The 25734-nt window shown below is 44.1% G+C and overlaps 1 protein-coding gene and 1 pseudogene across 6 annotated transcripts in view; both read right to left on the reverse strand.

Annotated features, from left to right (window-relative positions):
- Positions 1 to 5856: 5856 nt before the first annotated feature.
- Positions 5857 to 25734, reverse strand: part of E2F7 (E2F transcription factor 7) — a 40616-nt gene continuing 20738 nt past the window's right edge. For 3 of the 6 annotated variants that reach the window (XM_077845581.1, XM_077845580.1, XM_077845582.1), the window contains exons 8-13: positions 16516 to 16701; positions 15973 to 16042; positions 13088 to 13562; positions 11549 to 11804; positions 9523 to 9944; positions 5857 to 8060 (exon numbers count right to left, since the gene is read on the reverse strand). In XM_077845581.1, the coding sequence (XP_077701707.1) occupies positions 7854 to 8060; positions 9523 to 9944; positions 11549 to 11804; positions 13088 to 13562; positions 15973 to 16042; positions 16516 to 16701 (1616 nt within the window). In that variant the 3' untranslated portion in view covers positions 5857 to 7853. The remainder of the gene's footprint in view (positions 8061 to 9522; positions 9945 to 11548; positions 11805 to 13087; positions 13563 to 15972; positions 16043 to 16515; positions 16702 to 25734) is intronic. The other 3 variants (XM_077845585.1, XM_077845583.1, XM_077845584.1) reach the window with 3 other exon arrangements.
- Positions 18703 to 24395, reverse strand: LOC144282696 (small ubiquitin-related modifier 2 pseudogene; annotated as a pseudogene).

Consider the following 25734-nt stretch of genomic DNA (forward strand, 5'->3'; position numbering starts at 1 on the left):
GATTAACTTGAAGATCGAGAGCAAGAGGGAAAAAGCAGGGGAAGGGGCAGAAGCAGAGGGAAAGAATCTCAAGCAGTCTCCCCACAGGGCTCTGAGCCCACCGTGAAGCTGGATCCACGACCCTGAGATCATAGCCTGTGTTCATTACATCCCAAGCCCTCCTTCATGTCCGTCACCCAGTTACCCAGTCCCCCCCGCTTCCCTCCCCTCCTGTGACCCTCAGTTTATTTTGTATGATTAAGAGTCTCTTATGGTTTGTCTCCCTCTCCGATTTCATCTTGTTTTATTTCTTCCTCTCTTCCCCTGTTATCCTGTTTTGTTTCTTAAATCCCACATGTGAGTGAGATCACATAATTGTTTTTCTCTGAGTGAGTCATTTCTCTTAGGATAATATCCTCTAGTTCCATCCACATCATTGCACATGACAGTATTTTTTTTGATGGCTGAGTGGCATTCCCTTGTACCACATCTTTGTGCATTCATCTGTCAGAGGACATCTGGGCTCCTTCCATAGTTTGGCTATTGTGGGCATTGCTGCTATGAACATTGGGGCGCAGGTGCCCCTTCAGATTCACTACATTTGTATCTTTGGGGTAAATACCCAGTAGGGCAATTGCTGGGTCATAGCTCTGTTTTCAACTCTTTGAGGTACCTCCATACTGTTTTCCACAGCAGCTGTGCTAGTTTGCATTCCCAATGGTGAAGGTTTATCGAGTGAATGATTAGCATGAGTTTGGTGGAGTAGGGCTATGCACGATCTGATGCTGGTTCGAAGCTGTTGCTTCTTGTACTCACCATTTTCATTTTGCCATTGCACTTGAAACTACCCCAGTCACAGGGTGCGTGATTATGTACCCTTCAGCTTGGTTGACCACTTACTGACACACTCATCGAGCAAGGTGCTAGGCTGTAGATAAGAAAAACTTAATCCCTGCCTTGGAGGGTGTCTCAGTGTGGTGGGGAAACCAGCTCCTTCTTCCTGAAGGAGGAACATTTGAACTGGATTTTGGAAGATGCATATGAAACAGCCCCATAGAGAAAGAGAAGTGAGAGTGGGAGTTGGGTCTTTTAGGAAGAGAGGATGGCTGGGGCAAAGGCAGGGATGCAAAAAGGGATATGAGGAATGTGTGCATGATTGACAGTGGGTGGGTGGAAGAGAAGGAGGGAGCAATGGTGGAGAGGAGACCGCTGGGATTTGTGTAGAATTTAGGAAACATTCCAGGTAGTTCCAGCAGAAAGTTTTTAATACAGGGAATTTGGTGCTCATGAAATCACTGGAAAGCAGGGAAAACAGAAGTTGGGGTTGTTGTGAGGGGTTCAGATTGTCATCATGGCTGCTACACAGTTTGGGGGAGTATGGTTGGGAACAGCATGAAACTGTGGCCAGTATCACAGCTGGTCCATGACCTTGGGCTAGACATTTGGATCGCGTGTGGTTGCTGCAGAATCTCAGGGCGCTGCAATCTGTACTTGAGGAATAACAGCCCCAGCTTCCTTCCTCTCTACCAAGTCCTGCATGAGAGTATTTAACAGACAGAAGCTCAGCTAGAACCTGGTAGCAAGGGCATCTGGGAAATGTAGTTCCCAGGCTTTCAGAACCTGTGATCAAGAACTTGGAAGAGGAATGGAATGAACCTGAGGGTCAATAATCTCTAGCATGGCTGTGAAGGCAGGCTGGGGCCAGACTGTGAAGGGACAGGAAAGCCTGCTAACAGGGTCAGGAGAAGGCTGCGCGGGATGCCTCTGGATGCTCAGAAGCAGAGTTATGACAATTCAATTTATTTTATAAGCGTTGGCGGCTTGGTAGAGGCCATTCTTTAAACTAAAAGAGAGGGGCACCTCGGTGGCTCAGTTAGTTGAGCACCCGACTGTTGGTTTCGGCTCAGGTCATGGTCTCAGGTCATGGGATGGAGCCCCACATTGGGCTCCAGGCTTGGCTCAGAGTCTCCTTGGGATGGTCCCCCTACTTTCTCTGCCCTGCCTGCACTTGCGCTCGCTCTCTCTCTCTCAAATAAATAAATAAATAAATAAATAAATAAATAAAATCTAAAAAAATAATAAACTAAAAAAGAAAACACTACAAGCTATATTATAATTACTTAATAGCTGTTAGGTATCTAGAACCATGCAATGAAAAAGCCTTCGAAGGTTGTTGGGTTTTTTTCTTGTTTTTGTTTTTTTTCTTGTTTTTGTTTTTTTTTCTTTTTAATTCTTTGTGGTAACTCATCCTGCAATGCTCTTTCCTCATTTTTTTATTGGGTGCACATTTTGTGGCAGACACTGTGATATAAATAATCTATGGTCTCTGACTTTAAGAAGCTAATATTGAATTTTCTTTTTGGTGAAGAGTAAGTCCTAGAGGGTTGCTTAGTGGATTAATCTGTTGCTTCTCAAAGTAACTTTTGCCAAACTGTAGTTTTGCACTTCAAGAAAAAAAAAGATCTATCAAACCAGTTTAAAAATTTTGTATATATATTTCTTCTTGTAAATTTAAGTCTAACAAATCCTGTAGTAAAGATAAACTGTTTAAATGGGTAACTGGGATTACCCGTTTTTATTTGATTCTTAATATCTATTAACAGTTGAGTTCTCCAGGGCATAGTTGGGGAAAGAATGGATGCTCCAGTTCACCTGAAGATTACTAACAGGCTATTTACAAAATGGGATGGAAAGAAGAAAACTATTTTAGGTTTATTATTTGAGTCCTTAAGTATTTTCAGGTCAGAAAATACGTTGACCTAATCAAACTGATCTTAACACTAAAAAATTAATAGCTATCAAAAATTGCTTTTATGAGATGTTAAGTGCTTAACAGTCATACAGTCATAGAGGAAAATGCAGATCTTGGACAATGGAAGTTTATTTTATTTTTTATTTTAATTTTTTTTAAAGATTTATTTATTTATTCATGATAGACACAGAGAGAGAGAGAGAGAGAGGCAGAGACATAGGCAGAGGGAGAAGCAGGCTCCATGCAGGGAGCCTGATATGGGACTCGATCCCGGGACTCCAGGATCGTGCCCTGGGCCAAAGGCAGGCGCCAAACCGCTGACCCACCCAGGGATCCCAGAATGGAAGTTTATAACTATCGTGACAGGATGTTAAATAGCGAGCTTGGCTGTAGGGCCAAATTCTAATAAATGCTGCATTCCAAAGAACTGATCCAGCAGGTTTTGCAAATAAAATACACAACGGCTGAATCCCTTCACCATAGGCCTTGAAAGGGTTGAGTAAATGGAAATAAAAATGGAGTTTGTGATTTCTTTGGAGAATTAATGTCATGGTTCCACACTTCGGCCTCCCTAGAACCACGAAGGGGAGGTGTTGGGCAGTGTTGCTTGCCTCTCACTCTTCTCTGGTGTCTGACTCTGGCTGGGGGGGTGGTGTGTAGGGGATGTGGGTGAGCCAGCAGCCTTGGCAGCAAAAGGAGATGCTAATGTGAGTTTGGCTGGAGCTTCTCTCCAAGAATCAGGGCAAAGGACACCACACGTGGGCTGATGGGGATGCAGCCAGCCTGGGACTTTTCTAAGTCCTGCCGACGAGCCTGTGTGGAGCAGACTGCAGGAAAACCAGAGACTGAAGAGGAGCAGCTGGAGGAAAATGCATTGCCTGCATCACAGGAAGTTTAGGCAAACATCCCCACGTTTTGACCTTGCTGGGGTTAGAAATCTAGGCAAGCTCACAAGGAAGGGGAAATGCTCAGTGGAAATGAAGATCCATGCCCTCCTTGCTCATCTTGAGCCCCAGGTGCAGAAGCTTTAAATGCTCATTGCATAATATAGTGATACTGTCCTTGTAACTTAAAATGACTATAGAACCTCTGTCCTGGACAGTAACCAGAGAAGTCACAGCTCCCGGCCTGATGTTCATGCAGGGGCAAGTGGGCTACCCGTTACAGGGTCAAAGGGAACACCAGAAGACAGAACTGCTTTCATGACTATGAGTCCTGCTTGTTCACTGCATTGACACCATTAAACAAGGAGGGGGGATGGAGAAGGTATTGGGAGATGCCCATGATAACAGCACGACCCCATTATAACATAACCTACTGCTGAACACATGCTAGTGAGATGCTAATGCTGAGGTTTGTGTAGAAACTGTAGGGCCACTTCCATGGATTTTTTTTGATACATACAGTACTGTAAATATATTTTCTTATGATTTTCTTAATAACATTTGCTCTTCTCTAGATTTATTGTAAGAATACAACATACAGTACTTATATAAAATGTGTCGTTATTGGTAAAGCTTCTGGCAAACAATAGGCTATTAGTAAGTTTTTGGGGAGTCAGAAGTTTGGGGATTTTTACTGCACAGGGGTCGGTAGCCCCTAAACCCCGTGTTATTCAAGGGTCAGCTGTATATGCCTTGGGAGAAGGGAGGCTACGGACTGGGGCAGGAAGTCATGTGTCGAAGGAAGAGGTCACAATTAAAATAAGAGGCAGGGGCTGAATCTTCCAGCCTTAGCAAAAGGCTTTAACAAGGGCAAACCCCTGTTGTGCGGGGTCCTATAGACCCTCTGTTCACCATTTTGGAGGCTTCTGAATACCAAGACTGGGCTTGATACTGGAATTTCAAAGCTATTTTCTTTCCTAGCACCTCATAATTTAGCAGGAAGGACTGACAATGTAACCTGACTCTGGAACTACAATTAAGTAGGGAAAACCACAGTAGGCCTGTTGGGAGGTTAATTTGAAAATGAGGGTTAACAATAGAAGTTGGCTTTGAGGGGCAGCCCGGGTGGCTCAGCGGTTCAGCCTGCCTTCAGCCCAGGGCGTGATTCTGGGGACCCTGGATCGAGTCCCACGTCGGGCTCCCTGCATGGAGCCTGCTTCTCCCTCTGCCCGTGTCTCTGCCTCTCTCTCTCTCTCTCATGAGTAAATAAATAAAATCTTAAAAAATAATAATAATAATTTGTCTTTGAACCAAGGGTAGGCATTGCTCGAATGAACAATGTAATGTTGCAGATGTCATGAGAAGTTGGGGACATGGTCTGCATTCACCTGTGATTCTAATAAGTAGATTAGCATTGGAATCCTCCAGAAGCTCCAAACCCCAGATACTCAGTAGAAATCAGGCGCTCAAGGGCATAGTCCTCTTACCCTCTCGAGCTCCTGTGTAATTCTGACACATTAAGTTTTGGTGTTTGGGAAGTACTGGGAGGTCTCAGTAAGAGGATCAGGTCTTGGTTCACGAGGGCCTGGTCAGCTACGGTGCAGCTGTTAATGGTTCTGCTGAAATCGGTAGACATAGCCCACCCACAAATACAACCAACAACTCTTATGAAATGAATTAATTTTTATTACTATTTTATAAAGCTTAATATCTTTCTAAGAGAAAAAAAAATCAGTTTACATGTAGTCAAGTTACAAGTAGATAGCTATAGATAATATAGCCATGAGAAAAGAGAGCAGAGCGAAGTAGCAGGAAGACAAAAGCAGTAAGCAGCAATAAAATTAATAACTACACAAAACTAGCAGTGCAATAAGATTAGCTGAAAGCAGCTTTACATTGAAAAAAAAAAGTTACTTAAATACAGAAAATAGCACCTTACAAAAAAGAATTGAGAAATGTAAACTTGGTAGGTAGATTCAAGTATAAAAGTTATACTCCCAACTCTTGTACCAGAATGAAAGGGTTTCACAAACCCTGGACAGTGTAGGGCACACACACCTCCCTCAGTGCCAACTCAAAGCTGCGTTTCATTAGCAGGATCCCCAACAATTTTTTTTTCTTATACTAAGTTATACAATGATAGATTCAAGATTGCCATTGCTTCTTCACTACCCCAAATACCCAAGTCTAGCTTAGCAGCCTCACTACCATCATTTGCTCTGTAAGAAACATACATCTTCCTGACAGCAACAACCACTGCATTGTTTATTTTTTTACATATCACAAAGCCACATTTAAAAGTGGGTTCTGAATACAAAAGGAATGTGTTCTTTGCTTTCTATTGCTGAGTATGGTCCACAGAGTCGTAATATTCTGATTTATGGGGTTGCTTCTTAACACCCCTCAAGAACCATGAATTCTCTGAGGTTTTTATGGTCATATGAACAGAATAAAAAAAATAATAAAGGAGAGCAAAGAAGTTAAAGTAATAAGTGGCAAGCATCCAAAAACAGTGAGGGGAAAATCAGATCGTGATTTCATCTAACTGTAGACCCCCTCAAGTGAAAATATTCCGTGGAAGTTCTTAAGTGTGGTAGGTTTGAACATGCATGCACCCTGTGCAGAGACAGATGCTGTGTCCTGTAATTTAACTGAAAAAGACAATGCTTGTTTCAATAGGGGAACTCCTCATATTAGCTCAGGGTAATCATTACTGGGAGATTGTTGATGATTAGAACCATAATTTTATCCGTTTAGTGCTAGAAAAGACTGTAATAAAAAAAGGAAAAGAAAAAAAAATGCCATCTTGTAAACTTTAAAAGTTTAGTGTTGATAAAAATTTTATATAATAACAAATTTATTTAATCTGGCTAACCTACCTCAAGTCTTCAAAAATCTTGTGGGGGGTAATAAGGCTAACATTATCCTGTAGTTAATATAAAGCTACTTTTACTCAGACTCCCAGAGCCTCTTAAATTAATATTTTTATTTCATAAAACATTTTATTGGGTCCAAAAATAACATAAAATAGAATCCTACACCAAGATTCGAAATCTAAGACAGAAGCTTAAAGAAGAAAGAAACAGAGAAAGGAAGGAGGGAAGAAAGAAGAGGAAGGAAGAGAGAAGAATGAGGTACACATCGATAAATCTAGGAATACAAAGAGCTAGCCTGGCTACTTACTGACATCCTAAAGCAATACGGGTTAACAAAGGGGTATTGCATAATATTTTCCAGAATTGTATTCATGCTAGAACAATGAATCCCTGCACTCACCACTCTTATTTTTCAGAAACACTCTGAAAAATAACTGGTTTGAAGACTCTTGGATGCTGAACATAATGTGTCCAATTTTCCCTCTTACCCTTCCAAAAATAAGAAAAAAGCAAAAGAAAAAATGAAACGGTCACCCATCAGTCCTCTATCAATCTTTACATCATTATGCTTCAGAATTCTACCGAAAGGTCCCATCCAGGTTCCAATTTTCCGTGTAATCACTTGCTACCGTCCTGATTTATTCAATAAACAGCAATTCTTAGAAGGCATCCATACCGGATACTCTACAGTTAACATTTAAATTTAAAAAAAGCCAAGGAGCACGTAATGAAGGAAACTACACACGGTAGGGTTTTTAGAAACAAACAGCAAAACCCTACTGTGCTCCTCTTGCTTCTCCTGCCCAGACGGGGTCAGCACAGCTCATTACAGCAAAAGGTGTGCCGTTCACAGTTATTGTAGTCTTAACATTCCGTCACGTGCATACATTTATCCACGTTATTAGTAGGCTGTGAAGTAAGTGCAGGGCAAATTATAGGGGGAAAAAAAAGGCATAAACATTCAAGTCGTCATACCCTGAAAAGCATGCATTTTGCTGTCGTTGTAAACTTTTTTGCACTAAATCCCATTTCAGGAACAAAATAAATAACACCATAGGATTCACGACTGGAGCTGGCTTCCCGATGAAGCCCAAGGAAGCAGTAGCTTTTTTGAACTGCAGAAAAGAAGTTTCTCGCACCACAGATGTGTACTGGGGGTGAGGGGAACCCGCCGAGAACTCAGCACGGTAAGTGCTAGGCAGCCCCTGGGCCCTTCTGGAGTCACAACCACCGCTGGGGGCTCGGGTGACACTTGCTGCACACTCGCTGCACAATCAGCAACCGTCACTTTCGGGAAAACAGAGGCTTCATGGGTGGGGAGATAGATACCAGCAGAACCGGGGGTGAAGGCTCCGGGCGGCCTCAGTCGGCCTGGGTGCTGGGGGGCCCGGGGGGGCCGGGGATGTGGAGCCGCCTCTGCGCCGAGCGGCTGTGCCGGGCCGCGCTGCCCCCTCTCCTCCGACGGACAGGCTCCCCCAGGCTGCCCGGAGTCTTGAAGAACGTCTCGCGCTGTGTGCGCCGCTCGCTCCTGGGGGTCACGGGGGTCGCGGGGGTCGCGGGGCCGGGGCACTGAGGGCAACAGAAAATCAGGGCTGAGGCTGCCCGCTCCCGGGAGCCGAGCCCTGCCCTGCCCTGCGGCGTCCCCATCTCCAGGCGTCCCTCCTGCCTGGCTCGCCCTCCTGCCCGGCTCCTGCCCACCTCCTCCCAGCTCCTGCCCAGCTCCTGCCCGGCTCCTGCCCACCTCCTCCCAGCTCCTGCCCAGCTCCTCTCCACCTCCTCCCCAGCATCTCTCCAGCTCCTGCCCAGCTTCTGCCCAGCTCCTGCCCACCTCCTCCCGAGCTCCTGCCCAGCTCCTGCCCACCTCCTCCCGAGCTCCTGCCCAGCTCCTCTCCACCTCCTGCCCAGCTCCTCTCCAGCTCCTGTCCAGCTCCTGTCCAGCTCCTGCCCACCTCCTCCTGAGCTCCTGCCCAGCGTCCATCATGCCTGGAAACTCGGGCGGCCTAGCGAGGGCTTAGGACCGGGGCGCCCGCACCACCCGCCTGCGGCCTCGGGCAGCCCACTTAACCGGTCTGCCCCTGGTTTCTCCGTCCATGCGGTGGGGCTGACGAGAGCGCCGATGCTACAGGGCTGCACGGGTTAGACCACGCTGGGCCTACGGTCAGTACGTGCGTCCAGGCTCTTCTGGTTTACTTGCCAGAATGTAACCTCTCGCGGTCAATGTTAAATAGTGATCTCCTTAAGGTGCCCTAAAAGGGCAGGGACCATTGTCCCGTTTACTGTCCTTCACTGCCTGGATCGGTGCCTGGCACGTAACCGGGGATCAGAAACCACGTCTCCTCCTCACCGCCTTGTTGAAAGACAAACCGGCTTCACCTAGCAAACCGCCAGCCTCCAACTAACTTGCTTAAGATATTTCTGGCCACAACAGAAAACCCTTTCTCCACGAGAGGAAGTAACCACTCTGAACAATGCCTGAGGCGTAAGAGGAACCAACGTGCCTATTGGCTGGACTACGACTAGGGCACACACAGTACTGATTAATTAATACTGATCATAAACCCGTGCGTGCACATCTGTGTGCGTACGCGTCTGCTTATCGACGGCCTCCTCAACGCTGCACTTTGAGAACGACAGAGGCCGGGAGTCTTTGTTAGCATCCAGACTTCTGTTTCCCTGAACCGTTTCTAGAGCCGAACGAGGAAAATTCGCGGCGGTCTCCTTTTACTCATCTAACGGAGTGAAAGCCCGGAGAAATCACCTGAATATTCAGCATTCATCACAGAGCCCCCGAACTATCCTCAGGATAAATCCCTCTGATTTAAGGAACAGATTGACAACTAAAAAGTAGTTTTGTCTCTAAAGCGCAGCATCCCCCACTTGGGCCCTCGTGCTTTACAGGACAAGCAGGGAACCGGGCGACAGTGACCTCGGGCGTCTGCTCTACAGCCACGGCGTTCACAGCAACGCTAGGGACACGCGGGCCGCCCAGGTCACAGAACGATGGTCCTCCTGGGCTCAGGGCGCGACTCACCTGCTGTGGCTTCACCGCGGAGCCGGGATGTGCCGTGCACCCTGGGGACCCGGGCTGGACGATGCCGTGTGGCCCTGGCACCTCTGGGCTCAGGCCGAGCGAGCGTGGACGCTGGAGCTGCGGGTCTGCGGAGGGGAGCGTGGACGACTTGGGGTTAACCACGTTTGTGGGGCCGATGAGGAGGTGAGCCGTGGATCCCAGGCTGGGCACCCCGAAATGCACAGGCCCCGCACCTGGGAGCGCGCCGGCGGCAGAGGAGACCGGCCTGGGCACGGTGGGAGAGTAGAGCACGGGAAACGGGCCCAGCGTGGGAGACGGCAGGACCATGCACGGAATGCCCAGGGGGGGCAGCTGACCTGAGGGAGCCCCCCCGGCCTGGGGGTTCCGGCTGCCGGGCAAGAGCACATTGAAGCCATTCAGTCCTGAAATGGGAGCAGAACGGGACAAGGTGGCAGTGAGCAGGACAGAGGTCTCGATCCAGATCCCGTCCCCCGTGGCCCTGCCAACGAGTGCTCCCACCGACCGGCCGGCTCCACCCCCCCGCCCCGAGCTCTCCCTGCCCTGCACCGCTCCTCCCTGGCACGGGCCACGGAGGACGCCCCTCATCAGTGTGTCACCACCTGGTGGATGCCCATGTCCCCCGACCGGGTTGGTATCACGTGTGTCCGCTGCGTGCAGATCCAGGAGGAAAGGGAACTTAGGAGAAATTTTTTCTTTATTTTCACGAACTCCTAATGAATCTTTCTATTTCCTGCAACCTAGATCACAGGCTGCAAAGCCCACAGTGTTAGGAGTACCTTGACTTTGTCACTAGCACAAAGTACAGGTATATCCGTATGACTTCGGCTGTGGCAGGTGCTTACTGGACTTGAAGATCATCAGGACTTTGAAATTATGAGAACACGAGACCTGCGGTCAGATCTTCTTATTACTATGATTTACATTATTCTTTTCTAACTGTATTTCAAAGTAACTGGCTTCCCTTATTAGCCTATGTATTTAATTTTATGCATTTTTAAAACATTCTGAGGAGGAATCCACAGGCTTTACCACAGCGTAAGTAGGTTCTTGGCCCAGAAAAAGCTCAAAACCCCTGTGCTGGGCTGTCATTTTCATTTAGCAGGGACTGAGTCTGTTTACTGTTTATCAATGTATCTGCACCACCGAGTATCATGCTTACATTAAATCCCCAAAAAGTATTTGCTAAAGGAATAAAGAACGTTCTGTAGGTAACTGAATAATAACACCTACCTAACCTGCGAAGCGAATGCAAAATTTAGGAAAATCAATTCAAGTCTGTTTGCATCGAGAGAAGCTTTACGTACACGGTGCATATTTTAAAAATTAGGTACCTCTTATATTTCAGCTTTATTTCAAAATACAAACAGTGCTGGAGTCTTACTGTCAGACACTATTATTCGAAGTGTTTTAGATGGATTACCTTCTAGAATTTAGTTCGATTTTGAGAGCACCCCCATGACACAGGTGCCAGTGCTGGTGCTGCTTTACCAGCGAGGATGGTGAAGTACTTAAGTTCATGCAGGGACTGAGAGGCTCTAACATGCAGCCCTCTCACTCCAGACCTGGCCCTCGACTGCAGTGACACGCTCGGTACCTCTGGATATTCAAGACGTCAGCATTGCAGCTGTACATGGTGGCCAACAGGTTCATAGTGTTCAGTAAAGTGAACCAGTATCAGATTCAGCTGAATTATAAAAATTGGATGATCTTTTGAATTGTGCTTTTTTAGCAAATAAGGTTTAATGTGTTTGAAAAAAAAAAAATCACCGGCCCTAATTATTTTCATGGTATCCTTGGAGTTGGCCAAAGGGGAAGGAGGCAGCCTTTACCTTCATTTCGTAGATGGGAGAAAAGAAAGAGCTGAGAGTAAAACGATTCAGAGGCCTTTTGTAAACAGCAGCTGACTGATGAGCCACTCTGGTCAGGTGACGTGGACAGAAATGTAGACATCTAATTTATGATCTGACCACCCTGAGGGGCCCTGAGACACGATGACATCCCTTACCGGCCGGCGACTGCACGTAAAGGTACTGCAGCAAAGAGGGCTCTTTGGTGCTTTCATTTTCTTTTGAAGACTTTTCCATCTCTGTGTCTCTTGAAGGATTTCCCCACTCGGAAGAAGCGAGGCAGTTTGCCGTGGCCTTTCCCGAAGCCTCCTCTGCAGCAGAGGCCTGGGCCTCCATGTGAATGTCTTCAGGGGCCCCAGATCTGCCGTTACTCAGGGTCTTGGCGGAGGTGAGGTCTGTGGCCTCTGAAGGTTTCTAAGCACAATCAATCAGGAACCGGAAAAGGGAGTAAAAATCCCAGTAGTGAATCTCAGTAACAGCTTTCTCAAAATAGCTAACACATCCACCAAGTCCAGGATAGCTGTGTGCCACACTGAACTGCGTATGTCCGCTGTCTCAGTCATGCGTATAGGAACAGCCTGTGCATCACTGTCACATCATGTGCTTCTGCAGGCTTAGGATTCCTTTTTTTTTTTTTTTTAAAGATTTTATTTACTTATTCATGAAAGACACGGGGCGGGGGGGGCGGTGGGACACAGGCAGAGGGAGAAGCAGGCTCCATGCAGGGAGCCTGACGTGGGACTCGATCCCAGGTCTCCAGGATCACACCCTGGGCTGAAGGCGGCGCTAAACCGCTGAGCCACCCGGGCTGCCCTGCAGGCTTATGATTCTTAAGCACAGAAACAATGGAGTTTTAATAACACGCTGGCCATGGTGTTGAGACTATGAGAGAAATTTCAGAGCTGCTGAGGCATAAAGGGTGTTGATGCCAGGCTTTCGGTGGCCCAGTAAGAACTGCGGGACTGACCCAAAGCCAGTCTGGGTTATCTAAGACATATATACCAGCCAGGCTTTCACTGCTGGTCTGCAACCCCAGGCTAGATTCAAAATTAGAAAAATTCACTCTGGCAAAGGAAAGGAACAGAAGAGAAAGGGTCTTAAACAGCACATTGATTTCCACGAGTGTGCCTCGCTGACCCAGCACCGACGCTGTCCTGTCTCATTAACCTCCGAATGGCTACTAAGCAGGAGGTGTGAGCAGCTCATAATTTTGTCCCTTTCATTTTGGAGCCGGGGAAGCAGGATCTGTGAGCAGTGATGAGAACTGACACAGACACGGAAGGACTGGCAGCACCCATGCTGGATGCTGGACTTTGGACCTCAGGTGACTTCTGGATTCAGATGGTTATTTCAGGGAATCTCAACTCATTGAAGAAAAAAAGGGGGGGGGGGAGGCAGTAGCAAAACAGGGAGGAAACATACAAACACATTAACAGTGATTGACTCTATGTGTGGGATTATGGGTCTTTTTTTTTTTTTTAACACCTTTTAGCATTTAATGCAAAGTAGGAGTTTGATGACCTCTCTTATGGCGGTATTTTATGGCAAGATTTTATGGCCAGCGCCAGTTGGCTTAATGATACACATGATACGCGCAAGACCTCACATTCCAGACTCAGGAGCTTCTTAGTCTCTGTGCCTCTGATCGGGAAGGAACTTGAGTTAACAGGATGTCACTAGGCACCCAAATCCCTTACCTTGGGCATGACCAGAGCGAGGGGGCTGTCTTCGTAGTCCCTGCTCTGTCTTTTAGGGGCTGGCTCCTCCGCCTGGGGCTTCCTCTCCTCACCGAGGCGCTTCTGGACAGAGGGTGTGGGTGGCCGGTCCGCCGGGACTCCCGAGCCTGACGTGGGGGCCGGGCCCTCCTGCAGCCTCCCGTACAGCATGAGCAGGGACGGCGAGGGCACGTACACCAGGGGCTGGCTGGCCAGCAGGGCTGGCTTCAGGCTCTCCACATCCGAGGCGGCCGAAGCTGCTGAGACACCCACTTGTCCGTGCAGACTGTTCTGCGTGGGGAAAGCCTGCAGGTCCAATTGGGCCACAGAAAATACCTGGTGCGCTAAAGGGTGAGCACAATATTCGGAGTCAACAGACAGGCCGGGGAGAGGAGCAGGAGGGTCCAGGCTGCCTGATGGAGGCATCGCTCTCTTACTAGTGGCAACGGCTTTCCCCCTGCAAGAGAAAGACACATAATGGGTCCCGTCATCTCATTGAACCAGCTCCCGATTCTCTGCCTTCCTAAGGAGAGACGTGCCCTAGCAGAAGAGAGATAATGCTGCTCAAGCTGGTACTACAGCGTGCCCCTGACGCCCAGCACCCAGCAGCCAACCCTGGAGGCGGATGACCACAGAACCTGAATGCATGGTTAGGGATGGCCTGGGTGAGCCCTTGGGGAGATCTCAGGTTAGGGCCCAGACTGGCTCCTCCCCGCCTCCTCCAGCTCACATAGTTCTCAGTCACTTATGTGCTACCCCATAGCAGGCCCACAGATGCTCTGTGACTAACATACTATTATAATGATTTGACATCATTCTTTTTTAAAAATTTTTGATTTATTCATGAGAGACACAGGGAGAGAGGCAGAGACACAGGCAGAGGGAGAAGCAGGTGCCCCCTCAGGGACCCTGATGCAGGACTTGATCCTGGGACCACACCCTGAGCCGAAGGCAGATGCTCAACCACTGAGCCACCCAGGTGTCCCTGATTTTACATAATTCTAATCGTAGTTACCCCCTGCCAGTTTACGAGGGAGGAAGAGTGAGGCTCAGAGACTAACCAGCCTACAGAAGGTCAGCCGCCCCGCTTGGAGCTGGCCTCACGCTCAGCCCCGTAGGCTAGGACGCCCTGGGTAGGTAGGCAGCCAAGACTCGACCAGAGTTTCACTGAAAGGACACGTCTGGTTTGTCTCAAATCCACTGTGAGATAAATGAAGTGGGGAGGGGGTGCGGAAACAAAGTTACCTGCTAAGTTATTTTCTGTCATTCTTGTCCCATTCTGCTCAGGATTCCAATTTTTAGGCACAACGCATTCAACATTAAGCCCCACTTGATACGACATAAACAATGTCTGGGCCTTTTATATGGAAAGATTTCTAAATATTAAAAAAAGTTTGTATTTTTCGTGATTTTTGGAAACAGATGAGGAAAATCCTTTTAAAGGGAGTCCTTTAAGAACTGGTAAACGGGATCCCTGGGTGGCTCAGCGTGATCCTGGAGTCCTGGGATCGAGTCCCACATGGGGCTCCCTGCATGGAGCCTGCTTCTCCCTCTGCCTGTGTGTCTCTGCCTCTCTTTCTCTGTGTCTCTCATGAATAAATAAAATCTTTAAAAAAAAAAAAAAAAAACAAAAGTGGTAAACAGGACAGGGATTTCTCAGTAAGCCCTACTTTGCCCAGGCTCATTGTCCACATGCCGCTGGGAGTCAAATGGAGGGCCCGGGGCTGCAGAGATGAGCAAACCTCTCCAGCCACAGTCCCTCTGAAGGAGCGATCACTGCTGGCTCTGCGAAGCTCAAAATGCCCCCACCGAGGTCCCACCCACCATCCTACCTCCAGTCATCTGCCTTCAGCCTCCCCTCCCCACCAATAAGAGCACCATCACCTGGGCCCCAGTGGTCTTTGTGAGGTCTCCTCCTGCTCTGGGGAGTCTTGCTGACTCACCGTCTTACACAGATTCCCATTCCTTTCCATCTGCACTGTGACACACCTTAACCCCACCCAGAGGGCTCCTCTCTGGGAAACCTACTGTAGTTCTACAGTGTCTGTCTCATAAACCCAACCTCCTCTAAGTTTCAAAGCTTTTTGCTTTCGGTTTTTTTGCCAGTTTGACCTATTCTCCTCCAACACTTGGAGTTCTCACGAATGAGGTTTCCTTTTTCCACCCTATTTGTACCGATCGTTATAGCGAACCGCATCCCATTTATGGTCCCCGTATCTGATCCGACCTCAAAATCTGTTTCTTCCCAAATCTGTCATGAAAAACCTCTCTTGTTCCCACGTTAGCATTTCTTCTGCTTTCTCCCATTAATAGGTGATTTCCTTCCAAATCAGACCCCAAACATGAGTCCCCCAACCCGGGTTTGAATCCTGCTCTGTCACTTCTTAGCCCTTTGACCTTGGGCAAATTATTTAACCTCTTTGGGTTTCTGTTTCCTTTCTGTAAAATGAGGATAACAATGACTGTGGTTATGATGAGATGAGGTAATATAGACAAAACTTTTGGAACTGGACCTGCTGGTTCATAAGCAAAGCTAGCCACAGTGATGATGTGACTCTGGGAACAATCGTCAGTTCTCAGCACCATGTTAATAGTCAGTTGTCTTTTTTCAGTGTGTTTTCATTTTTTTTCCCCTCGAAACTTTCATTCAGCTTAGGGGATAGATTTTTTTGTACTCTGTGTCTCCGATGCTATACATCCAGCATAATGTTGGGCACAAATGGGAAACTTACAAAGTTTTTAATACACAAATGGCTGACCTCATGAACGAGACTGCTAGAATGACCTGATGAGTGGCATGCCAATGTAGTCAAAGTCAACAGCAGAAAATAAAAATAATGCGTTCAGAATTTTTTAAGACTACTCACTGTGAACCGTCTTCTATTTTCTGTTGGTAAACGGCTGCCAGACTTCCAATTTCTAAGGAGTACCCTGATCCTGAAAAGGAAAATAAGACTCTAACAAAATATGGCAAGAGACTTATACACACCAATTACATATAGCTGGACTCCTTATTCACTGCTCAGGGATTAAAAGATTATCTCAAATCCGTTCCGGTTTTGGTTCAAAGAGAAATTTCCAGAAGCTAGCTGTTAATGGGGAATTCAGATTTCCTCAACGATTAGAAAGAAAACAAAACAAAACAAGTGTGGCTTGGTAAATGTGATGAATGTCTGACATACATCAAAGAGACCAACCTTGGCAAACCAGCTGATCTTCACTGGTGAACTTGAAGGAGTTTCAGGCACGGGGCCATGTTCCTTCCCCATGAAGTCAGCAACTCTTTTACCCTCAACCATCATTCTGCTTCACGTAAGTGGCAAAAAGAGTCAGGGCCTAGACTCAGCTTATTTTAAAATGCCTGATATATCACAATGGACAGAGTCCATAGAGTAAGAAAAGGCAGATACCTTGTTCTTCTCTATAAGGGCTGCTGGGTTCTGAGTTCACTTTCCTCTGGATCCTCTCAGAAGCCTGAACTGTATTGAAAGAACCATGTCGAGCCAGCCTCTGTTTTGCACAGACTTGAATCTGGCCATATGTTTCTCTTTTCAATTCTGGTAAGACAGATGCAGAAACATCCACTAGTTCTTCATCTAAATAAATGAGAGAATTGGTAGTGTTGTTATAGAGCTATAATTCAGGATGATTTCGGCCTTTTTAAGATATAGCTTTGAGAGTCTGTAATTGTAATGGAGCTGCCCTGTAAATTAAAAACTAAGACAATCAAAGGAATTCTATGAGCCTTGTCTCAAACCCCAATTTCTTTTGATGTACTAATTTTTTTTAAGAGTTAATAAAAGACTATAAAGTGAAACTGAATCCATATATATTCTAAAATTATCTCAACTGCAACAGAAGTAGAGCAAGATGTTCTCCAACCCAAATTAGAATGGACCTGATATTTCAGATGCTTTCTTTGGGCAGAGATATCAAAGGAAAACCCAAACATACTCAGCCCAATGTGCATATTTAAGGATTTTAACAATAATTGAGATCAGCCTTTTGGGCCACAGCTCTATGGCAATGACTATAAGAATTTCTATTTCCTATTATGCTTTATTATGTATTTCTTATGCAATAGGAGGCTCAGTTACCAAGTGACCAAGGGAATAAGGTCAGCAAAAACCTCATGGTTGAAATGCTGCAGACCAGTGAGAACAGAAGCACCTCAGAAGCCCATTTTATGCTTAAAGGAGCCTGAGTAAAATCAGGACAGAATTTTCAATATAGAACCAGGCCTATATTTTTAACCTGAAATAGTCCCTGTTGCTCAGTCACTCCTACCCCATTCATCTGTGTGATTTTTCTAGGTTCAAAGCATGCACATTTTAATTATAAGACTACCTTAATAAATGGCAAGGGTCAGCTAGGCTTGCATTTTCTAAAACATTTAAAAAGTCACCTTCACAGTTTTCTTTTTCTCATAACAAAAACTCCCAAAATGATCTTTTTAGAAAATCAAAAATCACAAAATCAATGAGAAGAAAATGGGTCAAGACAGTAACAGGGAACAAATTTGCCCTCCTTCCTTAAACAAAACTATCAGACAAAATATATAAAACAGTGGCTCTCACGACATTGGACAGCAGGAGATAAAGGGCAGTGATCCTTAGAGACAGAAATCAAATGAGGTGAGACCTGTGATTGGCCTCACTTACTGCCTTGAGCATATTTCTAGGTTGGAGTATAGGGAAGGGAACCTGGACAGAGTATAGGGAAGGAAACCTGGACAGAGACTGGAAGTCTCCCCAAGTTGAGGTTGGAGCTGGAAGCCAAGGAAAAGCCAGGGCAGCTACAGTTTGCAGAGCAAAATGCCATAGAAGAGAACCATACAAAAGGAATGCTGGAGATCTCCAGAAGGTCGCCCCTTAAATATTCAGTGGAGCACTCATGCATGTGAGGAAACTACCCAAGGTCAGGAAAGGATCCACTTAAAAGGAGAAGGAATAGCATCTGCAGCTTATCCAGGGCTGGGAATAGTGCCCTTTGCCAGTAGCCAGCATGGAAAAAAATCTCAAAACTCTTAAGTTACTGGTTAAAAATAACAAAAAGGGTGTTACTGCCTCAGTAGTGGGGATAATGCACTAAAGACTGTTGATGACCATGCCTACCAAAGCTTAAAAACAAGACCTGAAAGGTTCACTGTTTCCAAGTAACTTCACTGTATCGCAGAACAAAGCTGAAGAACATTTTTAGGAGTACTGAAACGTCTAGCACCCAATAGAATGGAAATCTCAGTGTCTGGCATACAATTAAAAATCATCAGGTACACAAAGTAGTGGGGAAATACAACCCACAGTGTGGACACAAATCAACTGAAATGGATTCAAAAGTGACACAGATGATAGAATTAGTGGACAGGCACATTAAGACAGGCATAATAATTGTATTCTGTGAATTCAGGAAACCAGAGGAAAGACTGAACACATTAAGTAGAGACATCAAAAATATAAAGACTCAAATCAGACTTCCAGGGGTAAAAACTAATGCTGGAGAAGAAAATACAGGGGATTAATGGCAGATTAGATGATGCAGAAAAAAAACAGTGAACTTGAAGATGTAGCAACAGCAACCGTCCAAAATGAAACCTAGAAAAGAGAATGAAAGAAACAAAACATCAGTGGGCTGTGGGACAACTTCAGGCAGTCAAATGTAAGCATAACTGGAGTCTCCAAAGGACATAAATAAATATTTGAAAAAATGATAGCTGAAAATTTGCCAAAGTTGATAAATGCTTTCAATCCCTAGATCAAAGAAGCCCAACAAACCCAAGTACAAGAGACACGAAGAAAAAGTACGTCAAAGCACACATATCAAATTGTTTAAAACCAGTCAGAAAAAATCTTAAAAGCAACCAGAGAAAAAGATATATTACATATGGAAGAACAAATGATGATAGAGTTCTAACCAGAAACAATTCAAGGTAGCAGATAGTGGAACAGCTTCTTTCAAGTACTGAAAGAAAAAACCTTCAACCTAGAATCCTTTACCTGCTGAAAATATCTTTCCAAAACAAAGGAGAAAGGTGCACATTTCCAGTTACATGATAAGTACGATGGCCTGATGGCTATAGCTAATGCTGCCATATGTTCTTTTTTTTTTTTAATTTTTATTTATTTATTTATGATAGTCACACAGTGAGAGCGAGAGAGGCAGAGACATAGGCAGAGGGAGAAGCAGGCTCCATGCACCGGGAGCCCGATGTGGGATTCAATCCCGGGTCTCCAGGATTGCGCCCTGGGCCAAAGGCAGGCGCCAAACTGCTGCGCCACCCAGGGATCCCGTGCCATATGTTCTATATAAAAGGTAAGAGAGTAAGTCCTAAGAGTCCTCATCACAAGGAAAATGATTTTTTCCTTTCTTTCACTTTTTATTGTATTAATATAAGAGATACTAACTAAATTTGCTGCAGTAATCAATTCACAGTGTATGTAAGCAAATCATTATGCTGTATATCTTACACTTATACAATGATGTATGTCAAGTATATTTTAATAAAGCTGGAAAAAAGGCAAAATAAAGATGCCTGGAAGAATTCATTATTAGCTGACCTGCACTATAAGAAATGTTAAAGTCCATCAGGCCAAGAAAAATGATACCAGATAGAAATCGACATCTACAAAAAGGAGTGACAAGCACCGTAAGTGGTGACTACTGGGTAGATATCATTTTTCCCCCTTTAAAAGGCAGAAGACTTTAAGACAAAAATAAAAACAATGCACTGTGGAGTTTTTAACATACAGAGCACTAAAACATTTGGCAACAACAGTACAAAGGCCAGGCAGAGAAAATGAAAGTAGGCTATTGTAAGGTTCTTATAGAATATAAACAGTATAATATCATTTGAAGGTGGCCTGTGATAAATTAAAGGTGCACACTATAAATCCTAAGGCAGCCATTAAAATAATACAACAGAGAGTTATAGCTAATAAAGCCAAAAAAGCTAATAAGCCAATAAAGCCAGTAAGATGGAAGAAGAAAAATAATAAATCCCAAAGAAAGGAGAAAAAGAGTAAAAAGAAGCAATGAATCAATGGGACAAATTAAAAACAAATAGCAAGATAGACTAAAATCAAATATCAGTAATCACATTAAAATGTAAATGGGTCTAAACTCAATTAAAAAGCAGAAATTGTCAGATTACATTTAAAAAGCTCTTAACTGTATACTGCCTACCAGAAACTCACTTTAAATACAGGTACCAATAGTTAAAAGAATGAACAATATACACTATGCTAACTAATCAAAAGTAAGCTGATGTGGTTATATTACCATTAGATAAAGGAGATTTCAGAGCAAAGAATATCATCAGGCATAAGAAAGGGCCATTTCATAATGATAAAAGGGTCAATTCACCAAGAAGACATAGCGATCAATCTTTAATGTTTATGCACCTAAGGACAGCTTCAAATACAAAAAGCAAAACTTGATAGAGCTGGAAAGAATAGACAAATCTGCAATTATAGGGCAGCTCAGGTGGCTCAGCGGTTTAGCGCTGCCTTCAGCCCAGGGTGTGATCCTGGGGCCTTGGGATTGGGTACCGCGTCGGGCTCCCTGCATGGAGCCTGCTTCTCCCTCTGTCTCTGCCTCTCTCTCTGTGTCTCCCATGAATAAATAAATAAAATCTTTAAAAAAAAAAAAACCACAAATCTGCAATTATAATCAGACTCTTCAATGTTCCTCTATCAATAACTGATAGATCACGTAGTATCAGTGAAGATAGAGAAGACTTTGACCAATCAACTTGACTTAGTTGTCATTTACAGAACATTCCACCTAACAAAACAATACATGTTCTATCAAGTGCATGTGGATAGACCATATCTGTACCATAAAACAAACCTCAATGAATTTGAAAGGATTCAAGTTATACAAAGTATATTCTGTGCATACATGGAATGAAGTTAGAAATGTATAAGAAAAAGATCTGGAAAATCTCAAAAGATTTGGAAATGAGCACACATCTAAATAACCTGTGAATCAAAGACAAAAAAGGGAAATCCTAAAGTATTTTGAATTGAAAGACAAAGGAAGCACACATATCAAAATTTGTGGGATAGAGATAAAGCAGCACTTACAGTGAAATTTATAGCACTAAATATTTACTAGAAAAAAAGAATGATATTGAATGACTACCATTTCTACCTTAGGAAAGTAGAAAAAGAGCAAACTGGACACAAAGAAGAAAAGATCTACTAGAGAAAAGCTGAAGAGCCCTATAGCTAAAGATACTGAATCTGTTGTTAAAAAGCCTGCTCACGTAGAAATCTGCTTGCCCACATGGTTTCACCGGTGACTTTTACCAGGTAAAAGCAAACTGGAAATAATCCACATGTCCACCAACAAGTAAATGAATAAAGAATGATGTATTGGGGAAAAAATGATATATTGGGGATCCTTGGGTAGCTCAGCAGTTTGGTGCCTGCCTTTGGCCTAGGGTGCGGTCCTGGGGTCCCAGGATGGAGTCCTGCATTGAGCTCCCTGCACAGAGCTGCCTTCTCTCTGCCTGTCTCTGCCTCTCTCTCTCTCTCTCATGAATAAACAAATAAAATCTTTTTTAAAAAATGATATATCCACACAATGGGCTACTCAGCAATATAAAGGAATAAATTATTGATACATGCCACAGTATCATTAATCTGAAAATAATTATGCTGAGTGAAAGAGGCTTGATAAAGAGTATATACACTACAGTCAATTCCTTTTTTTTTTTTTGTTCATTTTAAACAAGAAGTTTATTTAAACAACAAGACGCTTGACATGAAGGGAAAACAATCTAGGATTTGTTTCTTTTAGAGTAATTTATCCCTACATAAAGACAGATTGCCCTACATGTAACAGCTACATACAAAAAAGTTATAAAATTGTCCTTGGTTTTACAATGATAAATGAAAAACATTAAAATTCTCCAATAGAACAAGGTATGCAAGGATTTTTATGTTGTTCTTTTTTTGTTAAACAGTGAGAGCAAAATAACTTACTGGAATATAAAGGTCAGAGCTGACTGAGCATGCCACTAATGGAGAGAGGGGGTAGTTTCACAGAAGCAGTATTTTCCCCTATCCCATCTCCATTTGATGTCGATCAAAACATACCATTGGCCATTTAGTTAAAAAAAAAAAAAAGTGATATGCTTGTGCACATACACAGTCACTTTATGAACAATAAAGGAATGGGGAAAGGGAAAATGAAAGAATAGAGAAAATTCTACTGTAGTGGTCAGGGTGTGGTGGAACCAAATTATGGCTATTTGAGAATGGCTTCTTGATCTGGAGGAACAGAATTCTGGAGTAAAGTAGCAGGTTCCCTTTTTAGTAGACACTCCTTGTCTGCTGCTGGAACACATCAATTGTCCCTTCACCCTCCATCCCACTGTGCAGGTGTGTCTGTTTCATTGATTGGCTGCCCATCAGATCGGAATCTGATCGGCCTCATTGACAAACCCTGTCCTTCACACTAGGCTTTCAGTAGTCTACCAAGTGGTGTGTGCCTCTTAATCTTAGACTGCACCACAGAACCATCCTGCCCTGCCACCTTCAAATTAATATGATCGTTGTTCTCAGTCTTCACTCCTTCCTTGGGCTTTTCATCAGCCGTGACGAGTGCCAGAGTCCCCTCAACTGCCACTTCACAAGAGGCAGCAGGTCCCCACTGAACGAGCACACAAGCCACTACAGTCAGTTCTTGTTATTCATGGCCATTATGTTACCATGAACACCATTAAGTTACCATGAACACCGAATTAGCAAAAACTGAACCACTGCTTAGAGGAAATATAGGGTTAGGTTCCTGCCAGCCTCTGGTCACATTTTTTCTGATCAACACATAACCTTGTCTTATATTTTTTTGTTTAAAGCCACCTTATTTAGTATGTATCGTTGATCCATTAGCATTGAACTCTTAGCCAACAGCACTAGAACGCATGCTTGAATGAAGCTCCTCTGACATATGTATTCCCTCTATAGGCCATTTACAGTCTTCTACTCAGAATCATCAATGCTTCAGTACAACACCTGGGAACCATTTTAGCAGCAAAATCCCCAATATAAAGCACAAAAAAAAATGTGAAAACATGGCACTAAAAAGACCACAAAAAGGACACTTGTTTAGACCATGAGAGCCAAGTATGAAACAAGTATGAGAGACAAGAAGGCAGGGTGTTGCCTTGTTCTACCTCAGCCGGAAACAGAGGTGTGCTGTCAATCAAAAATTTTTTGCTACTTTGCATGTCTGTGAACAACTGAGAAAATTCTGTGAGTATTGATTTTGGAATTATCAAAAAATTTGAGTATGTAAAATTTGCAAATAGACACTTTGAATAATGAGCATCAACTGTATATAATTCCCTTATAAAAAAATTTTAGAAAATATGTGTAATGCTAAAGTGAAAGAAAGCAATCAGTGGTTGCCCTGGGGCTGGGGGGCGGGGGGCATAGAGGGAGGAATTACAAAGAGACAGGAGACTCCAGGGGGGTGATAGGTTCATTATCTCCACTGTGGTGATTATTTCACAGGTGCACACAACGCAAAACTTACAAAATTGTCATTTTAATGATGTGCCATTTACTCTATGTCATAAGATCCCAAAAAAGCTGTGAAAAAATGAAAAGGCCAGGATGGTGGGAAGGAGGAGAGGAAAGAGATATTAAGTGCACCTGTGAGGAATCGCTACTCAAGAAGTGAAGGAGAGTGAATTAAGAAAATCAAAGGTAACTTGGAGTTCTAGATTCGATTGCTGGGTTGATGCTGATGATGGTATTGTCAGTAATGAAACTAGATATACGGAAAAAATATCAGGTTTCTGCGGGAGAGAACGGGAGTCATGCTGAGGCTCCTGATCTGGTCCCAAGACTTCTTCCCCTGATCAGAGCAGAGGTCTTCCAGTTGCCGTCCCCATGGTAACACAACTCTTGACTTCTCAACACCAGCTCAGCTCCCTGGCTACCTTATTTTCTTCAGTGACACTACCACCTTTGAGCTCCTCTTTTATTTTAATCCAACGAAAGATCCTTTGTCATTTCTGCCTATTACATTTAGGACAAACTTCTTGGTTTATTTTGGAGCTTCCAAAATGTGGTCCTAACTGATCACATTTTATGTCATTATTCCCTATCCCATGCCCGCCGCTTAAATCAGTGTGGTTGTTCTCTAAACACACGCCAGATTTGTTTTTCCGGTATCTGTTCCTTGAACTAAAAAGCTCTCCTTCCCTCCAAAACCTAACAGTCTTGTCTGTCAGAATGTAACCCATATCATCTCCGAGTTCCCAGAGAGCCAGGGCCACCATGTGTAGAGCTTAATTGTTTCTCTAATTTTCAAATACATGCTAATTATACCTTCAAGAGAAGCTCATTAATCAACTAAAGTGAGTAAAGGCACTGAGCTGGGTACGATGGGGTGATCATGGATGAAAAGACGGAGTCTTCTTTTAACTCATTAGGCATCTACCTCTTTAGAAAAGTTTGAGCATTCCTTAAAATGCTAAACATAGTGAACCATCAATGGATATGCTCATGAGAAATGCAAACAGATGTCCATACCAAAATTTCTATCTCAATGTTCAAAGCAGCAGTATTCATAATAGCCAAAAAGTGGAAAAAATCCAAATGTCCATCAACTGACGAATGAATAAATAAAATGTGGCATATCCATACAACAGCATGGTTTCTACAGTTAAAAGCAAGGAGGTACCGACATACGTTATAAGGTTGAAGGACCTTAACAACAGTGTGCTAAGTGAAAGAAGTCAGTCACAAATGACCAGGTATTGTATGACTTCATTAATAGGGAAATCTATAGAGATGAAACAGATTAATTTTTTCCTGGTGCCAGAAGGGAGAGGTTGGGAAGAAGTAGGAGGTGAGTGCTAATGTGTACAGGGATTCTTTTGGGGATGGTGACTTTGTTTTCCAGGGAATTGTGGTGATGGTTGCAAAACTCTGGACTAAAAGCCATGGACTCGTACAATTTAAATGGATGAATTATGTGAATTATATCTGATATCTTACATGAATTATATCTTATTACGGTTGTCAAAAAATCAAAAAAAGACCGAGTCTGGCTTCAAATGCACAGAGCTGGGGCAATGGCATGCTATTCACCTCACCAAGTAAATAGCACAATACTATGACTTGCAATAGCTCCCATGAGAACGTCTGCTCTGGGTGAGCAGGGCAAACTTCATGGAAGAGGTGACATTTGAGCCCCATCTTGAAAGTTGAGTATTTTCATGTCGAAGACAGGAGGGCTTCACAGGTGAAAAGACTAGAAGCCAAAGGCAAAGGAGTAGAAAATGGCAAAAGTGGAGAATTCATGCAGGCGGGGATGGCGTCTTTAAACCTCTGGCATTTAGTATAGTAACTGTGCACAGTCCACATGCAGTAGGTACTTGCTGGGTTGAATTAGTTATACTTGATTTTAAGTGGTTTCATCTAGATCCTAAGTGAATAATGTGCTGTGAGCGAGGCAGAGAGCTGTATCTTTTATAAGCCTGGGTTAAGTGGCAGGAATTTATGCCTCTAATACCAAAATTGGAAGGGTAATTTAAAAATAACTTTAATGGCTTTTTTTTCCAGGCAGCATAGCTATATGTAAAGTAGCTGGTACAGTGGGATCCAGTCCCCAAT

This window comes from Canis aureus, chromosome 13, assembly GCF_053574225.1.
Source record: "Canis aureus isolate CA01 chromosome 13, VMU_Caureus_v.1.0, whole genome shotgun sequence".
Lineage (NCBI taxonomy): Eukaryota > Metazoa > Chordata > Mammalia > Carnivora > Canidae > Canis > Canis aureus.